The 18,829-nt window shown below is 34.3% G+C and overlaps 2 protein-coding genes across 3 annotated transcripts; both read right to left on the bottom strand.

The window, feature by feature from the left end:
- Positions 1-346: 346 nt before the first annotated feature.
- On the bottom strand, positions 347-3,313 carry LOC115440389 (D-beta-hydroxybutyrate dehydrogenase, mitochondrial). The gene is made up of 4 exons (XM_037438009.1): positions 2,943-3,313; positions 1,857-2,014; positions 1,166-1,334; positions 347-753 (listed from the first exon to the last, which is right to left on the bottom strand). The coding sequence occupies exons 1-4, from the start codon at positions 3,187-3,189 to the stop codon at positions 416-418; spliced, it is 912 nt and encodes a 303-aa protein (XP_037293906.1). The 5' UTR covers positions 3,190-3,313; the 3' UTR covers positions 347-415.
- A 3,312-nt stretch (positions 3,314-6,625) lies between these two features.
- On the bottom strand, positions 6,626-10,710 carry LOC115440404 (phenoloxidase-activating factor 1). Of its 2 annotated transcripts, XM_030164689.2 has the most exons (7): positions 10,484-10,710; positions 9,976-10,121; positions 8,934-9,288; positions 8,555-8,689; positions 7,935-8,103; positions 7,290-7,486; positions 6,626-7,050 (listed from the first exon to the last, which is right to left on the bottom strand). In XM_030164689.2, exons 1-7 carry the CDS (start codon positions 10,542-10,544, stop codon positions 6,659-6,661), a joined length of 1,455 nt encoding a protein of 484 aa, XP_030020549.2. In that variant the 5' UTR covers positions 10,545-10,710; the 3' UTR covers positions 6,626-6,658. The 2 variants fall into 2 exon arrangements, with proteins under 2 accessions (XP_030020549.2, XP_030020550.2); XM_030164690.2 differs by lacking the exon at positions 8,555-8,689.
- Positions 10,711-18,829: the final 8,119 nt, after the last annotated feature.

Genomic DNA, 18,829 nt, shown 5'->3' with positions numbered 1-18,829 from the left:
AAATATTGCTGCGAGTACTTGCTAGTCTAAGCACGGATCTAGAATTCGATTTATGAAGTGTACATTGTAAAGTCACTTTAACTTGAAAATAATCAAAGTACTTAAGGTGGTAATAATTTCGTCATATTAAATTTTAAAGGCCGAAATATCCATGATTATTAATTATTTTTACGTTTTTCTTTCAACTGCGAGAACTAATCACTAACTAGAAATGAATTTAAATTCTTTACTTGCCAATACTTGTTTAGTTACCCAGATTAAAGGTGAAACAAAATGTATGAAAATGGACCTTGAGGTATCGCCTTAAAGATATATGAACTATCAGGTAGGTACTGATAGGAACATAAACAGGCGTATATAATATTATATTACTTATACTAAAAGTTGTAGATCAAAATTATTGTTTTTACAAATTTCATACATCTGGAAAACTAAGAAATTTCTTAATAACCCACGCCAATCCCCATTCTGGTAAGGGTAATTTCATCAGGTTGTAATAAAACATGTATCGCCATGATTCTACTTTGTACAATTCCCTAGGATTATCTTTTAATAGGACTTCCATGAATGTTTCTAGAATATTCTCGTCTCGCATAGAGTCGAAACGCGCGGAGTGGGCTTGTTTCAGATAATTATTCAGAGTTGTGATCTTCTTCCCGTAGAATGCTTTTTGCTCTTCATTTAAATGATCCAACATTGCGTCGCCAGATGTACCTTGATGTGATAATAAGTTGCTAGATGCGACGAAACCTCCTGTAAATTTAATTTAATTTTTTAAAGGGATTCCATATTACAACCTTAATAGCATATACAAATGGGATAAAAAAATAATCTTAATTTAGAATTAAATTAAATTCTCTCATGTTATTTCCAGCTGTGTACCTATCTACGAAAAAAATATTACAACTATACTTTTGATATTATTATTACTTTCTAAAATTACATATAAAAAAATAAACTATTCTGTAATATATATTGCTATTTTTTATTCATATTACATTTTTATAGTCTATGTTTACGTTACAATAAACAAAATAAATAATTTCTGCAAATATGAATCTTTTTAAAAATTCGCCTAACTTTGCTCAAGGCTCTATATCCATAATACCTTCAACCATTGTCTGGCCGTATTTAAAAATAAAGTAAGGAGGATTGGCCCATTTACCGGGTACAAAAGCAACGACACTTAAGCCGTGTTCTCTGTGTTCGTGCCGTAAAGCTCGTGTCCACGCCAGCAAGCCAGCTTTACTAGCACTGTATACGCCAAAACCCGGCAACGGCTGCAAACCACAGTGGCTGCTTACGTTGATTATACGGGTTTTCGATATCGGTTTCTGAAAATCGAATTATTTAAAAGTACAAAATAAAATTTTGAGTAAGTTTTTTGTTTAGTAGTAACAAAAGTGTAGCTTTGCTAAATCAATATTTTCTATCTTATGCGCTTCAATTGCAATTAAATCGCCTTCAATGTAGAGTAGTTGTAATAAACTTTACGCGTAACCCTTTTTGGTCTATTTAATCTCGTGCAATTAAATGAGGGCAGAAAACTAATACATAGCGTTGCTGGATAGCGAATTCAGGGCATCCCAGTCCACAGCGCATAGACTGCCGCAAGGCCATAATGGAGATAATATTATGCCATTTAAGCAAAATACAAATATTCAGTCACTAAATTTATGGTTTCGGTGGTGATCAAATCAAAAACTTGAAAATACTCTAAACAACTAGAGCGATTTTAGATTCAGTAGAAAAGGTCTATCGATTTAGCCTTGCTTATTGCCAACGCGACTTGATTACATTACATCCAAATAGTCAGTTTATATAATCAAAATAGAAAGAGGAAATTAGATACTTACTTCTAAAGCAGTTTTTCTAAGATCTGGCATAAATGCGGTGACGACTCTCATGGCTCCGAGTAGATTAACATTTATAGTGTTTTCGATTATGGATGGTGGCTGCCATTCGTAATTGCCAATCGTCATAACGCCAGCATTGTTGACGATTGCGTGAAGCTCTACAAACATGATTGAATTTAATATTTTTTAATCAGTCTGGCTTTTTTTAAATGTATATGAATTACTTTAAGTAATTGTTAGAATTGGACCTCGGGTAATACCCATGTTGCAGGTCGAAAATTAAGCTATGTAAAATTAACTTTGTTCGTACCTATAGTCAACATATTTTTTTATACTTGTGTTTAAGTCATGTATATGTGGAACTTTTCAGCATTACGAACTAAGTTAAACTAATTTGGCTTAGTTCTTGGTCTGAAACCGGCTTATTAGTCACTATGAGCTTTGAAATAAAGTCTTGCAGTTTTAAATACCGAAGTATATGAATAGATTTTTTTATGTAGATTCGACCGACGTATCGTTAAGCAGTTTTCATAATAAAATATCATGCAAAACTAAATTGCGAAGTTACCTGATAATAATAAATAATATTTTTATTATTAATTACATTTACCGCCTGCGTTTTATTTGATGAAGCCTTAGTTTTCCTAAACCTACATTAATAAACTCACCTGACAAACCCCTTATCAATTTGTCTAACACGGTCGAATGGTTATTTATCTAAGGACGATAGATTAATCGTCTTGGTTTAGATACAGTAAACTTTACGAGCGTCGGGAGAAAGCTAACTGTAAAATACCTACACGAAAAAGCCTCCGGTTCGTCTTAATTGCAAAACAAGCGTTATTAGTTTGAAATAGGACACCATTTTAATACTGTGTTACGTATGTTGAGTATGTAGAGTCAGCTCATGTGAATGTACACGCGGATAAAGAATAAATGTACGTATTGCAAAGTAATATTATAGAACGTTGTGCTGTTACCTTATACATTCATTTGGGGCTGACCGCTCATACCGCAAGGCTTTGCCACCGTCCAATCTATAATAAACGTATCGTAATTCAAAAAAATGAGCAAAACAAAACTCACTGTAGTTGGGGTTATCTTTTAAAAGGCACTTCACATAATCACGAAAGCCGGCGACACTCTCGGGGTCCCTGACATCGAGTGGGAAGGGATGAGCGTATAATTTCCTTAAGCTATCTGCCGCTTGTGTGTTTACTCCTTGGTACATTCCAGCAACAGTGACAAGGCCTTCACGGGCCGACCGCGCCGCGATAGCCCATCCTAGTCCACTATCGCATCCTGTTATCGCCACCACTCGTGTTATTGACATTTTAAGTAAGAAAATAATCCTACGAATAATTTATTTGAAGTAAATGTTATTTACTGCTATAAATGATTACTGGGAATTATATAGTAGTTGTGCGGATAACAGTCACGGAGACACTGACGATCTCCGACAAAATTTATGGTCTTGTTGCATATGAAACGGGTTTCCGATTTCGTTGCATATTTACGATGAATTTCATGTTTATATTTTATTTCACAGTTACTGTTTAACTTTAAAATTGCAGTCGTAAGAGTATTGATTATCTAAAATAGAACGTTTCAAGTAAATTTCTCTGAATGTTTGTAGATTTCTATTTTGCCGCAAATACATTGTTTAGTGTTAACAAATTACGAATTCAGATGTATCCAAAAAGTTTCGGCGTGAACTAAAATAGCTTCGGGTATCAGATGAAAATGTCGAATAGTTCGACAAAGAGACTCCAATAAAAGAGGATCGTTTCAGCACGAATACCCATCTGAGAGATTAGACCTATCGAACGGAAACAATCTTGTATTTTCTGGATGACTTAATTTGGGATCGGATGTCGAACTAAATGTGTTTCGCTAAATACGTTCCGAAAATCAATTTATTACACTGTTTAGTTCTAAATTAAAAATTGTTTTGTAAACTCGGTTCGGGAATTACATACCAGCAGTTCCATTCGTGTTTGGATCTAATAATTTTTCAGACATTTGGTTTCTGATGGTTTCGTTAAAACGTGTTTGTCTGTTAAATTTCTTATAAAATATGGGTAGGCATTTAAATATTCGCAGATCAGTCAGACTGGAGATAAACATTCGGACGCGAGTTTTCCTTTAATAATAGAATTCCAATAGTACACTTACCAGTTCTACTTAAATGTTTTCAGATTTTGCGCTATTACATTAATGTTTATAGGTTCACGACAATATCCTTACAAAACAAGCACAGATTGTTAAGCTTTGGAGGCGCAGGATAGTAAATATATATTACTCAATTATTCTAACCCCCTTATTCATAAACGTTTTTTATCTAAGGACGGAGTAAAGTTGTGATAACAAGCCTGTTTCTCAGTGCCCAATAGCACTGAGAAATAGACATAGGGCCGTTGAGACTGGTTATTATTGTTGTATTTCAATATTAGCCAATCAAAACGACCCTACGTCGACGCACTGCGAAAACTACCATGCCGTCAGCACTGAGAAACAGACTTGTTATCACAGCCTTACTCAGTCGTTAGATAAAAAACGTCTATGAATAAGGGGGTAAGTCTGTCACGTGAAATAATGACTTTAAGTCGCTATAAAACGAGGGAAGCGCGCTAATTGTGACACAGTACAGGCTAAACGTCACATTGTTTTTATTCGTTGCATTGATTTAACATAAATTTGCCACTCGCCGGGAATCAGGTTTACGATGTCAGACATATTTTGGGGTTGGGATTTAGGGATCAATAGCCTTGATAAATTGTAGGTACCCCTTTTTGTGGAACTTTGAACGGTTCATATGTGTTTAGGGTAACAACACCCTATTATAAGTTTTCGCGAATAAGACAGTTTGAATTTTATTATAATAATCGATCAAGAATTGCCGCTATCTATATGTAAATGTTTATTTTTATTGATAAAGTGCCAATAGTCCCTCACTTACTCGATTGTATCTTCCTCCACCGCTTTGTGTTAAAAAAACCGCTCCCAAGTCGTGCGGTGAATAGCGGTCATTCGACCGGCACTTTTAAGGAGAAGGGTACTCTGGGGAAATCTGCACACCCTCGGCGTAGACCTGATAATAGTGTTTGCTCATTTGAGTGTTCTTCTGCCGGATTGTGTTCCGCTTAATGGTAAAGGGAATGTAGAGGCTGCTTTTAAGAGCCACATTTCAATGTATAGGCACAAAGTCAACACGGCGCGGCGGGGAATTGATTTAGTAAAAATATGGATCATTTCTATCCTTTGAATATGATTTTTTATTATTTTATTGCATTTTACATAGCTTATTGATTTTAAAACGTGTATAATTTTAGTAGTATTATGAAGTTTGTTTATTTTCTACTATCGGGACAATGTGAAAAAATATTAGTAAGATTAGATAAGGTGGTATGTCTAGCGAGGTTATATTTCTTCATAAAGTAGGTATAAGTATTTACATAATTTTGTTAAAGTTAGATATTTAATGTTTTATCTCTTCGGCTTGAATGACATTTAACGTCAGAGGAAATTAGATAAAAAATTGCATAACTGTCTCAGAACATAATTCAATTCCGAAATAACTATGACAGAGGTACAGCGTTTTACCAATGCCCTTGTATATGTATTTGCTAAGTAATAAGTAAGTATTCTGGGGCACCGGTGTCGCAGTTTCCCACAATCTATCATCATTCATCAAACAGTTTAACGCGTGACCGTCCAAATACTGCGAAATTATAATTAAGTTCTGAGGGTGTCGCGTAAAACGTATTGGATCCATTAAGTTAATTTTTTATTGCTATCTTCACTAACAATGATTGTCTACCAATCGTTACGAGCACTAAGTACTTAGTTAGTAGGTCATGAGTATACAAGGCTAGAATCTAGACCATTACAACAGACAAAGACCCTAGATTCATTCATTGCTTTGTCTGTTTCTCCGCTGCCCAACAGCAGTGTACACTCTGCCATTATTGTTAGGTTCGTTTTGAGGGTAACTGAAGTCAATTAATGAATTAGAAAACCCATTTCATCTGAATAAATCTAGGGCTTTTTAATAATTATATGTCTTACCCAGCAGTGAAACATTAATAGACTTAAAAATGAACTAATACGAAATTTTCATTACGTGCCCGAATTCAATGTTTCTCAGCACTCAACAATTTTGCAGTGCGACGTGGTAAATGCGTTAGCAATTTACATTAAACCATGCATGGCCACTGTGCAAAATATCTACTAAACATCGCTTTAAAACCATTTTGCAGTTCATAAAAAATATTTGAGCATACAAAACTTTTGCGCTTTAACTGAGCATAGCTTGGAATTAAGTACATTATGGCGAATTTACCTTACCGTTTGTAAATATGCATTGGCGCGTGTATTGAGTTTTGAATACTAACTACGAAACGATAAGCAGCAGTACCATGTTATTTGCATTTTGCTGGTAATATTTCTTCAGCGTGATAATGTTTTTGAATTTAAAATAGTAAAATCTACAAAAGACGATCGCATTCATGACCATACATATGATTAGTAAATAATATGTATGTAATAATAATCTTTTAAAATCAAAATTAATAATATGTAGTTTACTGTAAGTAGAGTAACACAGCTATCTTCTACCGTTATACTGCTATATGTGAAAATAATATAATGTGTGTTCTCTGTTGTAAACTCTCAAAATAAATAAATAAATGATTATACCTTGTAAGTGCTAGATATTGTTTTACCAGTTTATTGAGGAAATGATTAGATAGTTAAAAAAGTAACACGGGTAACATCTCGAAATCATTTATTTCATCACAAAATTAATCTTTAATGTTAGCAAGAATCCAGTCCAGGTAGTAATACACATTAGTGTAAAGCGAAGGTACGGCAGTTCCACAGGGCGCGTCCGCTCGCTTGCCACTCACTATGCCCACTACATAATACTTTCCGCCGTTTACCGTCATTAGGGGGCCGCCTGAATCACCTTTGCATGTGTCTTCGCCAGTATACCCGACGGCGCACATTTGGCTTCTTAATAAAGCCGGGTAATATTTTTTACATTGTTCTTGGGGCACCAAGTTGACGACAGTGGATTGTTTTATATTAGATCTGTAGCGACCGTTGCGGCCCCAGCCGGCGACCGCCAGACGCAAGTTCGCGAAGTTTGTATCGTCCACGTCGATCGGCGTCAAACAAATTGGTCTTATGAATTCTGAAAATAAGTTGCCGAGTTTATTTTTATATGGAAATTGAATGATAAGCAAAATACTAGTTAAGTTTCCTTTGTAAATACAAGTTGTTTTACTTCTGAATTTACTTGTTTAAATTTAGAATTGTTTGGAGGATCTATTGTCTTTATTTCTAACTTTGGTTGATGTTATTTGTAACTATCGATAGATTTAGAATATCTTAATAGGAACTCAAGTGTAAGCGTGATAAACAATTACTCACCTGTGTATGGTGCGTTTTCTCGAAGCCTAATCAATGCTATGTCGTTATATAGTTTATCGTCGTCATACAGAGGGTGTCGTACAACTTCTTCTGCTTCTATCACAATGTTTTCTATGCACTCTTGTCCATACCCGACAACATTTTTACAATCCTTTGGGAACGTGGTTCTGTCGTATTCGGCTAGGTATGCTTCGACCCTGGTAATAATAATTGGATTTGAGACTACAGTAGACCTATAATGTGCTGATAAGTGTTTTAATTCAGTATTTATCAAAAACTCCAAAGAAGCAATTTCACTAAATATCATAAATATCTGTCTGCGCGTAATTCTTTTCTTAATTTAAAAGTACGAGTGCTATTGATTCTTCAAGGAAATTAGTTATATAATATGAATTCATAAATTGTAATCTTTACTACTATTATTATTGCAAAATATTGAATGTTTCTTACTCAAACACGCAATAGTGGCTGAACAGATCTGGATGAAATTTGGCACAGATATTGACTATAGTCTGAAATAGTATCATCATAGGTCACTTTTATTCCGGGTCAATATAGATATAGTCGCACTTTTGTCCCGGACAAACTTTTGCATGCGGTTGGCTCCGCGAGCAAAAACTAGTATACAAGAATTTAAATTCTTACTTGACTAATATGCCAACTGCGTCATAAACACAATGGCCAGCGGTGAGGATATATCGGGAACTGATGAGAGATCCACCACAGTCAAACGACTGCCGACGTTGGTCGTAAGCAAACGTCGACATTAGCTGCGCAGTCCACGGAAATTGATAAAAGTCTGTTTCCTTACCACCTGGAAGATTACAAAATTAATGACTACTTCACAATTGAATTATTTGGAGTATTATTTTTTTTTCAATATTTTTGTCTTAATAAGACTTGATGGTGTTATATTAGCCTACTTTTCGGCTAGTTGGGTCGCTTTATAACCATATTTTTCGGGTTCGTCTGATGTTACCAAAAGCCTTGTTAATTCATTACGTGCAGTCAATGTCGAAGTCTAAAACTGTCGAAGGCCAAAACAATTGCTTACTGCAAGGTGCTTACCTATCCGAATCTTCAGATCTGACTTGGTCAACATTATTGTAAGATGTCAAGTTATACCGTCTCTTATATTTAAAATTTTATCCTTATGCTTTTGTTGCTCTTTTTGACTGGTTTGTATTAAGTTCGGCTCTCATATAACTTCACCCTTATTGCGGTTGGATACATCCTAAACTTACTTAAATGCTAGAACTATTTACCTGCTATCCGAGAATCTATAGTGACATTAACAGTTTTGTCAGACTCCTTTTTGATGATAATTTTCGCATTTGATGGATCTTTTTGTTGCCACAACGCGTAAGGTGTTGTCGGGTAAACTGGACGTGCAGAGGTTACTGTGCATGTGAAATAAAATGGATTGTAAACGGTCAAAGAAAAGTTACAGAAACATGTGTGTATTAAAGTAAGTCATCGTAAGAAGAAGATAAAGATGATATTCCCAAATTAATTAAAAAAGAATTTACCAACCACAAACAATTATAAAATAATTTATTGTTAATTAATGATAGTGCGTAGTTCACGTTTATCGCCAGGTGTAAGCGGTGTAAGATAAACTGTTTTACGTAATAGTTTACTTACCGACAATCCTGTCAGATTCAGACGCCTCGAGGCCGCAACAACCTGTTTGAGGGTTTGGAGGGTTGCTAGATGCTAGACATTGCCCGCTGGTAACGCGTGGAGGTAAAGTGTTATAGTTCAAATAAGGTGGGGTGGTTGCTGGTCTGTTTATTACACCTGGTTGTACGTTTAAATTAGAGTCCCTGGGATCTGGATTGTTAGAGCCACCCGGAATGCTTGGAGTTGGATAGTAGTTTGGGTAGTCGGCGGGTACGCCTTGTACCCCTGTGTCTGGGTATTCGGGGTATAGGACATTATTGTCTCCGCCGTAGTTATAACCTAGTTCAGCAGCCCACAAATTATCGGAGCAACAAACCTGAAAATGCCCATGTCTTAAGATTTAACGTTTTAACGAGTGTAAGTAACATAATGATGTTTAATCAGCCAAGAAAAGGTGAAACAATTCAAAACTCTATATCGCCTATAGTTAAGTTAAATTGAACCTTTTTTCTTTGTGAAGAGTAAAGTTGTCTCTTATATTTTATTTTTGTGAAGGAAAAACACATTAGTAAGAACACAAAATTGTATAAGCGATTTAAAAAAAAATGTTTACCTACTCATGTGGGTGTGTGGCAATTTGGTTTGCTTAATTCGTTTTGTGACGGAAAGATATTTATTAATACTATAAAAAAAATGTTTTTATAAACAACTAGGTGTTGCTCGCGGCTACGCTTGCGTGAAAGAACTTTCTCGGAACAAAAGTTCTTTTGCGTATTATTGCAGTCCCTCTATGTACCTTTATTATATTAATGTGTCAATTTCTACGTCTGCTTTTAAGAAGCATACAAACAACTTAAAAAAATTCACATTGTAATTAAGAATCTGCGCTCTGGCCAGATGGCGGGACGACTTACACAAGAGAGCTCGCAGCGACGGGATGCATAAAGCAGGAGACCGGGCTCTGTGGCGTACCTTGGGAGAGGCCTATGTCCAGCAGTGGACTGCAACGAGCTGACGACGATGATGATGATGATGATGACGATGATCATTATGAATTACTTACATAGTTTCCATTTATATACGGAATGTAATGGCCGTTGTAGAGAATTTTCGCACATGGATATTTGTTTACCCACATGTTTTGTTGTGTGGGACTCATATTTCGAAATATCTCACATTGGTCTCTTGTAGCGCATTTATCACAATTAGCTGTAAATTAAATATTGATAAGATATAGATTTTGTAAATAAATATCGTATTAGATGCAAACGGGAATTAGATGTATTCCGATAATATTATGAAGCTTTTAAAGATTTATAATTAAGATTAACGTTACGATATAATGTTATATTTATTGTGACCTTTGGAATCGTTTAAAATTGTACAAAAAAAATCAATATAATGTTTCCAGTTTAATTATAAAATTAATTATTATAATAATATTTGACTTGATGATTGTGGATGCTAAAATCAAGTTTGGAGGTATTTTTAAAGACATCGATTTTCCAATTTATATTATAATGATTCCGTAATGGTTATTATTATTAATTTATAAATTATGCAATTTTTACCTGCATCTTGTGCCGAAGCAGTTGACAAGATTAACACACTTAAAATATATAAGAATTTCATTGTTATAATTTGTTCCACCGATTTCTGTTACAAAACACAATGATTTCTCATGATGACGCCCTAATGACTGTCACCGAGTCTTGATAATAGCCGTATACTAATACTGGGCTAATTGTTTGTCAATGGAAGGAATGGTCGGAGGTATTTACTATTAATTGCTTGTCGCATCACTAATAGTTTTGATGAGTAGTTGACAGCAATTATAGGATAAAAGTGCCTTTCTTGGAAATTACGGAATACTTTCAGTACCCATGATGAAATAGAGGAAAATCAACGTTACCTTCCTTATTAATTTGTTATCTTCAATGGCTATTCTTGTTTGAACGAGCAAACATATTTAATAACACTCTCCCCATATAACTGACAACATAGTCATTCATCGTACATTTAAAAAGTGCGTTACAAAAATCAATAAAAATGTCTTTAAAAAATTTTGTACGGATATGTCGTTTGGTCTACACTTCTAATACGGGGTCATCTTAACATTGCGTTCCTAAACAATACGACATACTTATATCACTGTAAATAACACTTGACAATAAGTTACTAGGATCATAAATCTAAAATAACAAAGTGTAAGTTGCGAACAAAATATTTATATTAATAATATGTCATTTTGATTTGAAATGTCCTAATGCCACTATTATTTATTTATTTATGAGCACTTCATATACAAATGTATACAGGCGGACTTAATGCCATAGGCATTCTGTACCAGCCAACCGTAGGGTGGTGCCGAGATGATCATGGTAGGTGCATGAGACAATGGTTGAAAATTTAAAAGTTCAAATAACAATAATAATTATGTAGACATATAGTTATATAAATTATTACTACTCAGAGAGAATTCATCGCAGTGGAAACATCACACTTTCAGTTAGAAATATGCTTATACACACACCATATTCGCACTAAACTATAAAATGATTAAGAAATCTTTAAAGTAAAATAGGAATTTCTGGTGAAAATATAAGTTTTTCCTAAATTATTTTTGGCATAATGTTAGCAGAGGTAAAGACGAGTAAATGCTTTAATTTTTTAATGCAATGTCAAAATGACCGAGTATACTTTTACTAGCATTATATAAAGTTGATAGATCTTCTATGTTATTGCTTATAATTTCGTCAGCTTATTGTCATAAGGTCATCGTAGTTGATTTCAAAGTTTATATTAGACTGTTGCACTGCGAGTGAAGTCTGGAATTAGTTACTCATGTCATATGAAACTCCAGTAGTCCAGACTAATTCACTTTATATACCATCTGTATAAGAAATCACTCTTATTAGTTACTAGATTTTGCCCGCGGTTTCCCCCGCATGAACTATATTTTTCGGGATAAAGTCCCGCTTTATATTTCCTCGGGATAAAAAGTAGCCTATAGCACACAAGAGTAATGTAGTTTCTTATTAGTAATGAATAAATCAAAATTGGTTTAGTAGTTCCCGAGATTGGCGCTTTCAAACAAACTCTTCAGCTGTATAATATAAGTATAAATGTAGATTAGATATTTCGAAATCCCTGGCAAAAATGGTAATATAAACTAGCATGACATATTTTCTGGAAATTTATTTTAAATTTCTGCCTAGCTATTAATGTTTAATAGTTATAGAATATAATATGACGATTAAGAATAAAATAAAAAAGTCCAAAAGTTTTAACAAACGCAAATTAAATTCAAGTCACAAAAACATTTTTAGTATAAAAACACGTTGAATTAATGTTGTCATACTGCGGTTTTAGTAACCAGAGCCCCGCGGGCATAACTCGAATTGGAACTATTCGCTTATAAGATTTCAAAGTCAAAGCAATATGGTTTTTGTGAATTATAAAGGAGACATCGCGCAAAGACCGCCTCCAGAGAGATTGTACTAACTTATGAATGTATTTTGGGATGAATTTAACTATTCCTAGTTCGCTCCTGTCATTCTGAGTTGCGTAAATAATATTTTGCGTATTAAAATAAACTTAATTTTGTGAAAAAATATAAAGAAAAATCTCCGATTAAATTGCAACATATCACTACATATTATAAATTGTTGGTAATAAAAGAACTAATAAAAATGACTATAGTAGTGTTTTGAACTTCAACACAAAAAAAAACAAAAACATAGATAGTGGGCCTTGTTAGGAATCGAGCTATTTTCAGTTACATTACGTTATAAAATAAACACTCACCAAATTAGGTCTATCATATTATGTGGTATTTCATCTGTAATATTTAAAATTAGAATATTTAACCTACCACAATCGTTTACATTTAGAACATTTAAATTTAGAACGTTTTACCACAAACATTCGTAACAGTATGTTAATACGCGAATCACAAATCGAGCCATGCAGATTTCATTAGTAAGTACGTCCGACTTAAGAAAGTTTAAAAGCGAGGAGTTTTATCGGCTTAATTTTTCCAGCACAATCCTATTATTGATTGTTAGAAGTTCCCGGCAAATATCTGGTTTAGATTTTCTCTCAATTAACTTCAGGTTACGTTCGATTCGACAAGTGCCACTCGGATCTAATGGGATGGTGTAGTGTGGGGGTTTTTGCGAGGGTTCGTCCCTGCATTCGTTGAAGGGTTATACTTTTATTTTGTATTTAACTTGTCGTATATAATGTTATAATATATTTTATCGCGTATTTTTTGTTGACTAAGTATTATCAATATTTTATGGTTTATTTAATAAAATGGACAAGATCTGGAAATTATAATAATCAACTAAAACATATTTGATTAGGAATAATAATAATTATTCTTATACATTGTTTTGACGTGTCATAAATGCAACTTTGTTCGTCTACATGATGAATAAAACATTTTATTTAAAAATATATTATTTTTGCAGATTTAAGTTATATTTCCCTTATACCATTAAATATTATGTTCTTTCAAGTTTTAATGCATTCTTAGTCAACGCCTAAATGCATAGTGCATACTTATCTACCAAAATATAGAAAAAGTAAGAATACCAGGCCGGCACTAGATAGACATATTGAGAAATCCATTTTTCTTCACCCTAGCAGCAAAAGTTAATAAATGGTGTGCACTGCCCTCCCTGCACGTGTGGAAACATCGATCATGCTTCTTAAGAATATCGCAGTGGGGCTGTCTATCACATGCTATATTTAATTATAAAACGTAACTCTATTGAGCTGATGTTTGACAAGTATTTTGTACTAGAGTTGTCTCCTATCCTTGCAGTCTAAAGATCCTTAGCAGGCTAGCGGCTATTATAAAAATACTTACTAGCTTTTGATCGCGGCATCGCTCGCCTGGAATTCGTTCTGAAAAAAAACAGGGTCATTTTCACATCGCGTTGATAAGGGACATACTCGTCTTTACCTTTGCTAACATTGCGCCAAAAATCATCGAAGTACCTATAACGAATATTTAAAAAACATACCGTTTTTTTAATGTCTGATTTTTTTGTCATTTTATTGTTAAGTGCGAATATAGCATGTGCATGAGTGTATTTATGGATAAAAGTTTGGTGTTGCCGCTGCGACGAATTCAGAGCAGTAGTAGTGGCATTTAGACGTGTAAAATTAAAATGAAATTTATTATTTATTTTTTTCGAAACTCACATTTTTTATTTTACATCTACGGTTCGAGTAAGTTATTGTAAAGTATTATTTTCAAATATATACCTATGCATATTCATTTAATAACGCAATGTAAATATGACCCTGTAGGTACAGCAGTAGCCTATGTCCTGTTTCCTGAGGACATACTACTTTATTATCAAGGTTACTTTGTTACATTGTCTGACGAGTTAACATTTAATCGATTAAGTAATTAAATATATCTTTAGATTATCTTTATCTCAGCAACTTACCTCTTTACTGAACCCTCTTCATTTTTAACCGACTTCCTGTATCTTTTCTATTTCCACGATTTAAAACTCTAGCATTAATTTGATTATATGACTAATTCGTTTAGTAAGATTTCATAGTTAAGTTCGTTTTTAAAGAAAGAAATGAATCAGTTTATATTTCAAAGTCGTTTATAGCATTTAAACAAAGATTCGTAGAAAGATAAAGTACGACTCGTTGAATAAATATACTATAGATAGTAATAATTTTGGTTTATTATTAACACAACACATAAATAACGGCTTTATTCCCGAAGTGGTAGAGGTGCGACCAAGGCACTCACTTTTCGTCGTATGAATTCCGTCCCATGATTTGATAGCGGGATAGTCTGCCATATCATGCACAAATTCCAGTCTCCGGGCTGATACTAAGCAGAACAACTCAATATCAATTTGCCCAATCCGGGATCCAAACCAAAATCCCAAAGTGATATCGTATCGCGCTCACATAATTACGCCACTGAGACTTATAATTATTTTTTAAGTAGAACCTAAAGAGATTAAATAACGTAGTTAGGTGAATTGTTTCTATTTTTATAGAATCTCTTCAAACTTGTAAGAAAACTTTTGTTTTGTACCTCCTCCTCCTCCTTGCATCGATTCCCCAATGCTGGGGGTCGTGAGTCATCAGGGAAACAGTCCTTCGCGCACGATGTTTTGCCATCTGGTTCGGTTTTTGGCGACACGAACCGCTTTAGCCACATTCATGTTGAGTGTGGTGCGGACCTGATCGGTCCAGCGCATTGGATTCCTGCCTCTCGACCTCTTGCCCTCCATTCGTTCAGTGATTATCAATTTTTGGAGGTTATCACCTGGTTTGCAGGCGATATGGCCAAAAAACTCAAGGATTTTCCTCAGGCAAATTTTGGAGAGCCTCGGTTTCTTGTCAAGCTTGAGTTCTTCTAAGATAGAGAGGTTGGTCCTGAATGCCGTCCACGGAATTTGGAGCATCTTCCTCCAACACCACATTTCAAAGGCATCTACACGCTGGCGGTCTCTAGCTTTTAGTGTCCATGTCTCTGCCCCGTATAGGAAGATAGAGAAGACTAGAGCACTCACCAGTGCCACTGTGTTTTGTACAGGTCAGTCAATTTAAAATACGAGTTCCAAGGAAGTTATATATAGCTAAATAAGCCCTTGGACCTCGTTTATACTCTCTTCCCGATTATTTTCTAGTAGAAACTACCGTATTTATTGTTTTTAATATACTTATAGCGGTATAAACAAGCCCCTTACCTAAATATCGTAGTTGTTCATGGACTAACATTTCAAACGACAGTGTGCATTCTGCGTGGCCTTCGCAAAGTGAATCGAAAAGCGTTGTTAATTGGTCAGTGTGCCACACCAACGAAAACGGAGTCAGCATACACCACTCAGTCTGCCCGAAATACAATTAGCAGTGAAATAGAAGCTCTTTAACTCGCGAAACACAAATTATGTTAGTGACTGGAGACCTAAAGCCTAATTAACTACCTGTAATGTAACTCATCTGTTCCATTAGTATTGTAGCATTAAGCGCCTTTGAGATGTCCAAATAACATAAGAGGATGTAACATGTCGTGCAAATGTGCTGAATCTAGGAAAATTATTGTGTTAGTGTTTTATTTATATGGCAAGAAATGTCTGGAATTCTTCGTATTATTTAATCCTTGGATATAGATTTGCTGTTAGGGGTTCCAGTCAAAGCAATACGTGGTTTGCGTGAATTATAAAAAAAGATACAGCGTGCGTAGCAATAGGCGCTTCCCACTTTCTCGTAGTCTCGCGGGAGTGCGCCAACTTATGACTGTTTTCCATGACAAATTTATTCATGGTTTTTCCTAGGTTTCTTTGAAATGCTTGATTAAGTGTTTTCTATGTAAAAATCTTTTGATGAAGATATTTAAATATCTTAATAAGAGCATTGGAGTGAGATACGTTGTAGGATTCAATACTTATATGGCTTGATATGACTTTTTATTTATTTTAATAACGTTACTACATTGGTATTTTTGTATAAAAAAAGTATAAAAGGCGTAGAGAGTATATCTAAGATAGAATTTTGTAACGAGCGAAAAAGTGCTTTGTCATTTAATATATCAAAAAGAGTATATTATACGTACACCATTTGATAACATTTACTAATTGATAAGTAACTTAATATAAATAAAGGTCAATTTCGTTTGTTATAAAAATCAGTCATTTAAATATCATTACAGTGACGATATTTATAGTATTTAAGTTTTACCAGAGGTATTCCCCATGACATTAGCGAATAGCTTGTCATTCTTCGGTAAGTAGGTCTTACCCATTAACTAAAAGTAAAACGCGTCATTGTAAAATGAGTAATACTTATTGCAGTATACTATTTATTATACGTATTTAATTTGTTACGTCGAATAATGGGGTTAGCCAATTTATTTTCGTATCTTTTAGAATATGTGCCAATTTTCCAGTAGCACTGGCAATATGGCCGCGGATGGGTAATTGAGAAAAAAAAATAGGACGCCGAATCTGCTGGCTGACATGTTCTAAAAATTCTAACAATGAAAATAAATTACTTATTCGTTTTTTATCATAAACAAGTCAACATTCGATAGAATTTTTTACATGAAAAATTCTTTCCGAAATTTTGTTTTGTTTTTTGTGAGTTTGTTATTAAATGTTATAGATTTCACTGAATTTATTTACACTGGTACAATTCGATATTATTGGAGTACTGGCATTAAAATCTTATAAAACATTCAAGCTCCTAAATTGATTGAATTTATTTGAAGTAATTCAAAAGCGGCCTCATTCATCTCCGGAGTAAACTTAATTTCCTTTGAAATAATATTTGCGTGATTGCCACTTAGGATTTCGCGGCTTACGCGGTGACATGTTTGTTTTGTCTGCCATTTTTTTTTTTTTATTGCTTTGAATGACGAGACGAGCTTGCCGTTCGCCTGATAGTAAGCGATACGACCGCCCATAAACAGTACAATTACCATCCAACACCTTGCATTACAAAGTATTGTTTGGTATTTCACTGCGCTCGCCATCCTGTGACATGAGGTGTTAAGTCTCATTATGTTCAGTAGTTACACTGGCTACAATGTCCTTCAAACCGGAACACAACAGTGACTTTTCGATATATGCGATTGAATTTCATAACAACAAATTATTCAATCCGATTTATAATATTTTTTATAAGTACTTATGATGCCGTTATGTATCTATTCCAAATTTGAATAATCGGTGTATGTAACACATAATCGAGTTCATTATGTTAAATTTTGTCCTAAAATTCAAAATTATGCTAACATTAGGTTCTCATTCATAAGCAGGAGTGCTTTAATGAAATCAAATTGGATCCTTTTATGCGCATATTTATGGGACGCGTTTAAAATATAAATTCTACAGTGTGCGGCAGCTGTAGTCTGTAGGCCGACTGGATATGTCGAAAACATATTGCGCTCAACGAACGATACGAGCAAAAAATGGTACTGGTAAAAAGTTACTTTTATTTTCCGCTTTGTCGTTTCTGTTGGAAATTTGTAAATGAAGAAGTAATATGTATTTTGTCATGAAATGTATTGGTACTTATATTAACTTATTTGATTTGTCGTTTTTTGTATATAAATAATAAAATATAACTTTTAATTAAATTACCGATTAAAGAATATTCATTTTTATGACAAATTTTCATATGTCCTAAACATTTTTTATAGTGCGAGTTTGAATAATAACTCAAGCATCATATAATCTATTAGTCTTCTGTAAATTATAAAATGGAATGCACACGTAAACCAAATCATTGCAAAATCAACCATAATGATTCGGTGCAGCGCGTCCATAATTCCAAAACACTCGCGTATTCATTCGACTTTGAAAGACCATCTTGAACCGGTACTCCGTCTTTTTATACACTTTTGTACGTCGTCATTTCGCTGCTTTTTCGCACGGAGAGAGCCTTCATGACAATAGTCAGAAGCAGGCAACAATGATCTTTTGACACGCACCAGCCTAGCCTTGCAAGACTTGAGAACTGCGCGAGAGGTAAAAATGCTCGTTTGAAAAACTGTGAAAATTAGGCGACGAATAATGAACTACACTAGAGAACGGCGGGAGCAGAAACTGTTCGCTTTTTTCGTTTTATATAAATACTCGTTTTGGTTTACAAAACGTTGTTTTATAACCGCGAAAACGTGAATGTTTATTTTTTACGGTTAAAAATCAGGAAATTTTCTGTCTAGGTTATAAAGGGATTTTCAAATTACTTAACTATATATAATTACGTCTCCCAAAAACAGAAGAAATTCCAATAACAATAGAATTATCACGTGTGTTAATACCTCGTTTATCTTAAAACAATTCGTTCTATTTCACTCTTTTCCTCAAATAAAGGAGATTACATTTTTCTCGGGGCTATAAAACGGGTATAATAAAACATTATTC

This window comes from Manduca sexta, chromosome 12, assembly GCF_014839805.1.
Source record: "Manduca sexta isolate Smith_Timp_Sample1 chromosome 12, JHU_Msex_v1.0, whole genome shotgun sequence".
NCBI classification, from domain to species: domain Eukaryota; kingdom Metazoa; phylum Arthropoda; class Insecta; order Lepidoptera; family Sphingidae; genus Manduca; species Manduca sexta.
The sequence above is the reverse complement of the archived record's forward strand: the minus strand, read 5'-3'. Positions and strand labels throughout refer to the sequence as shown.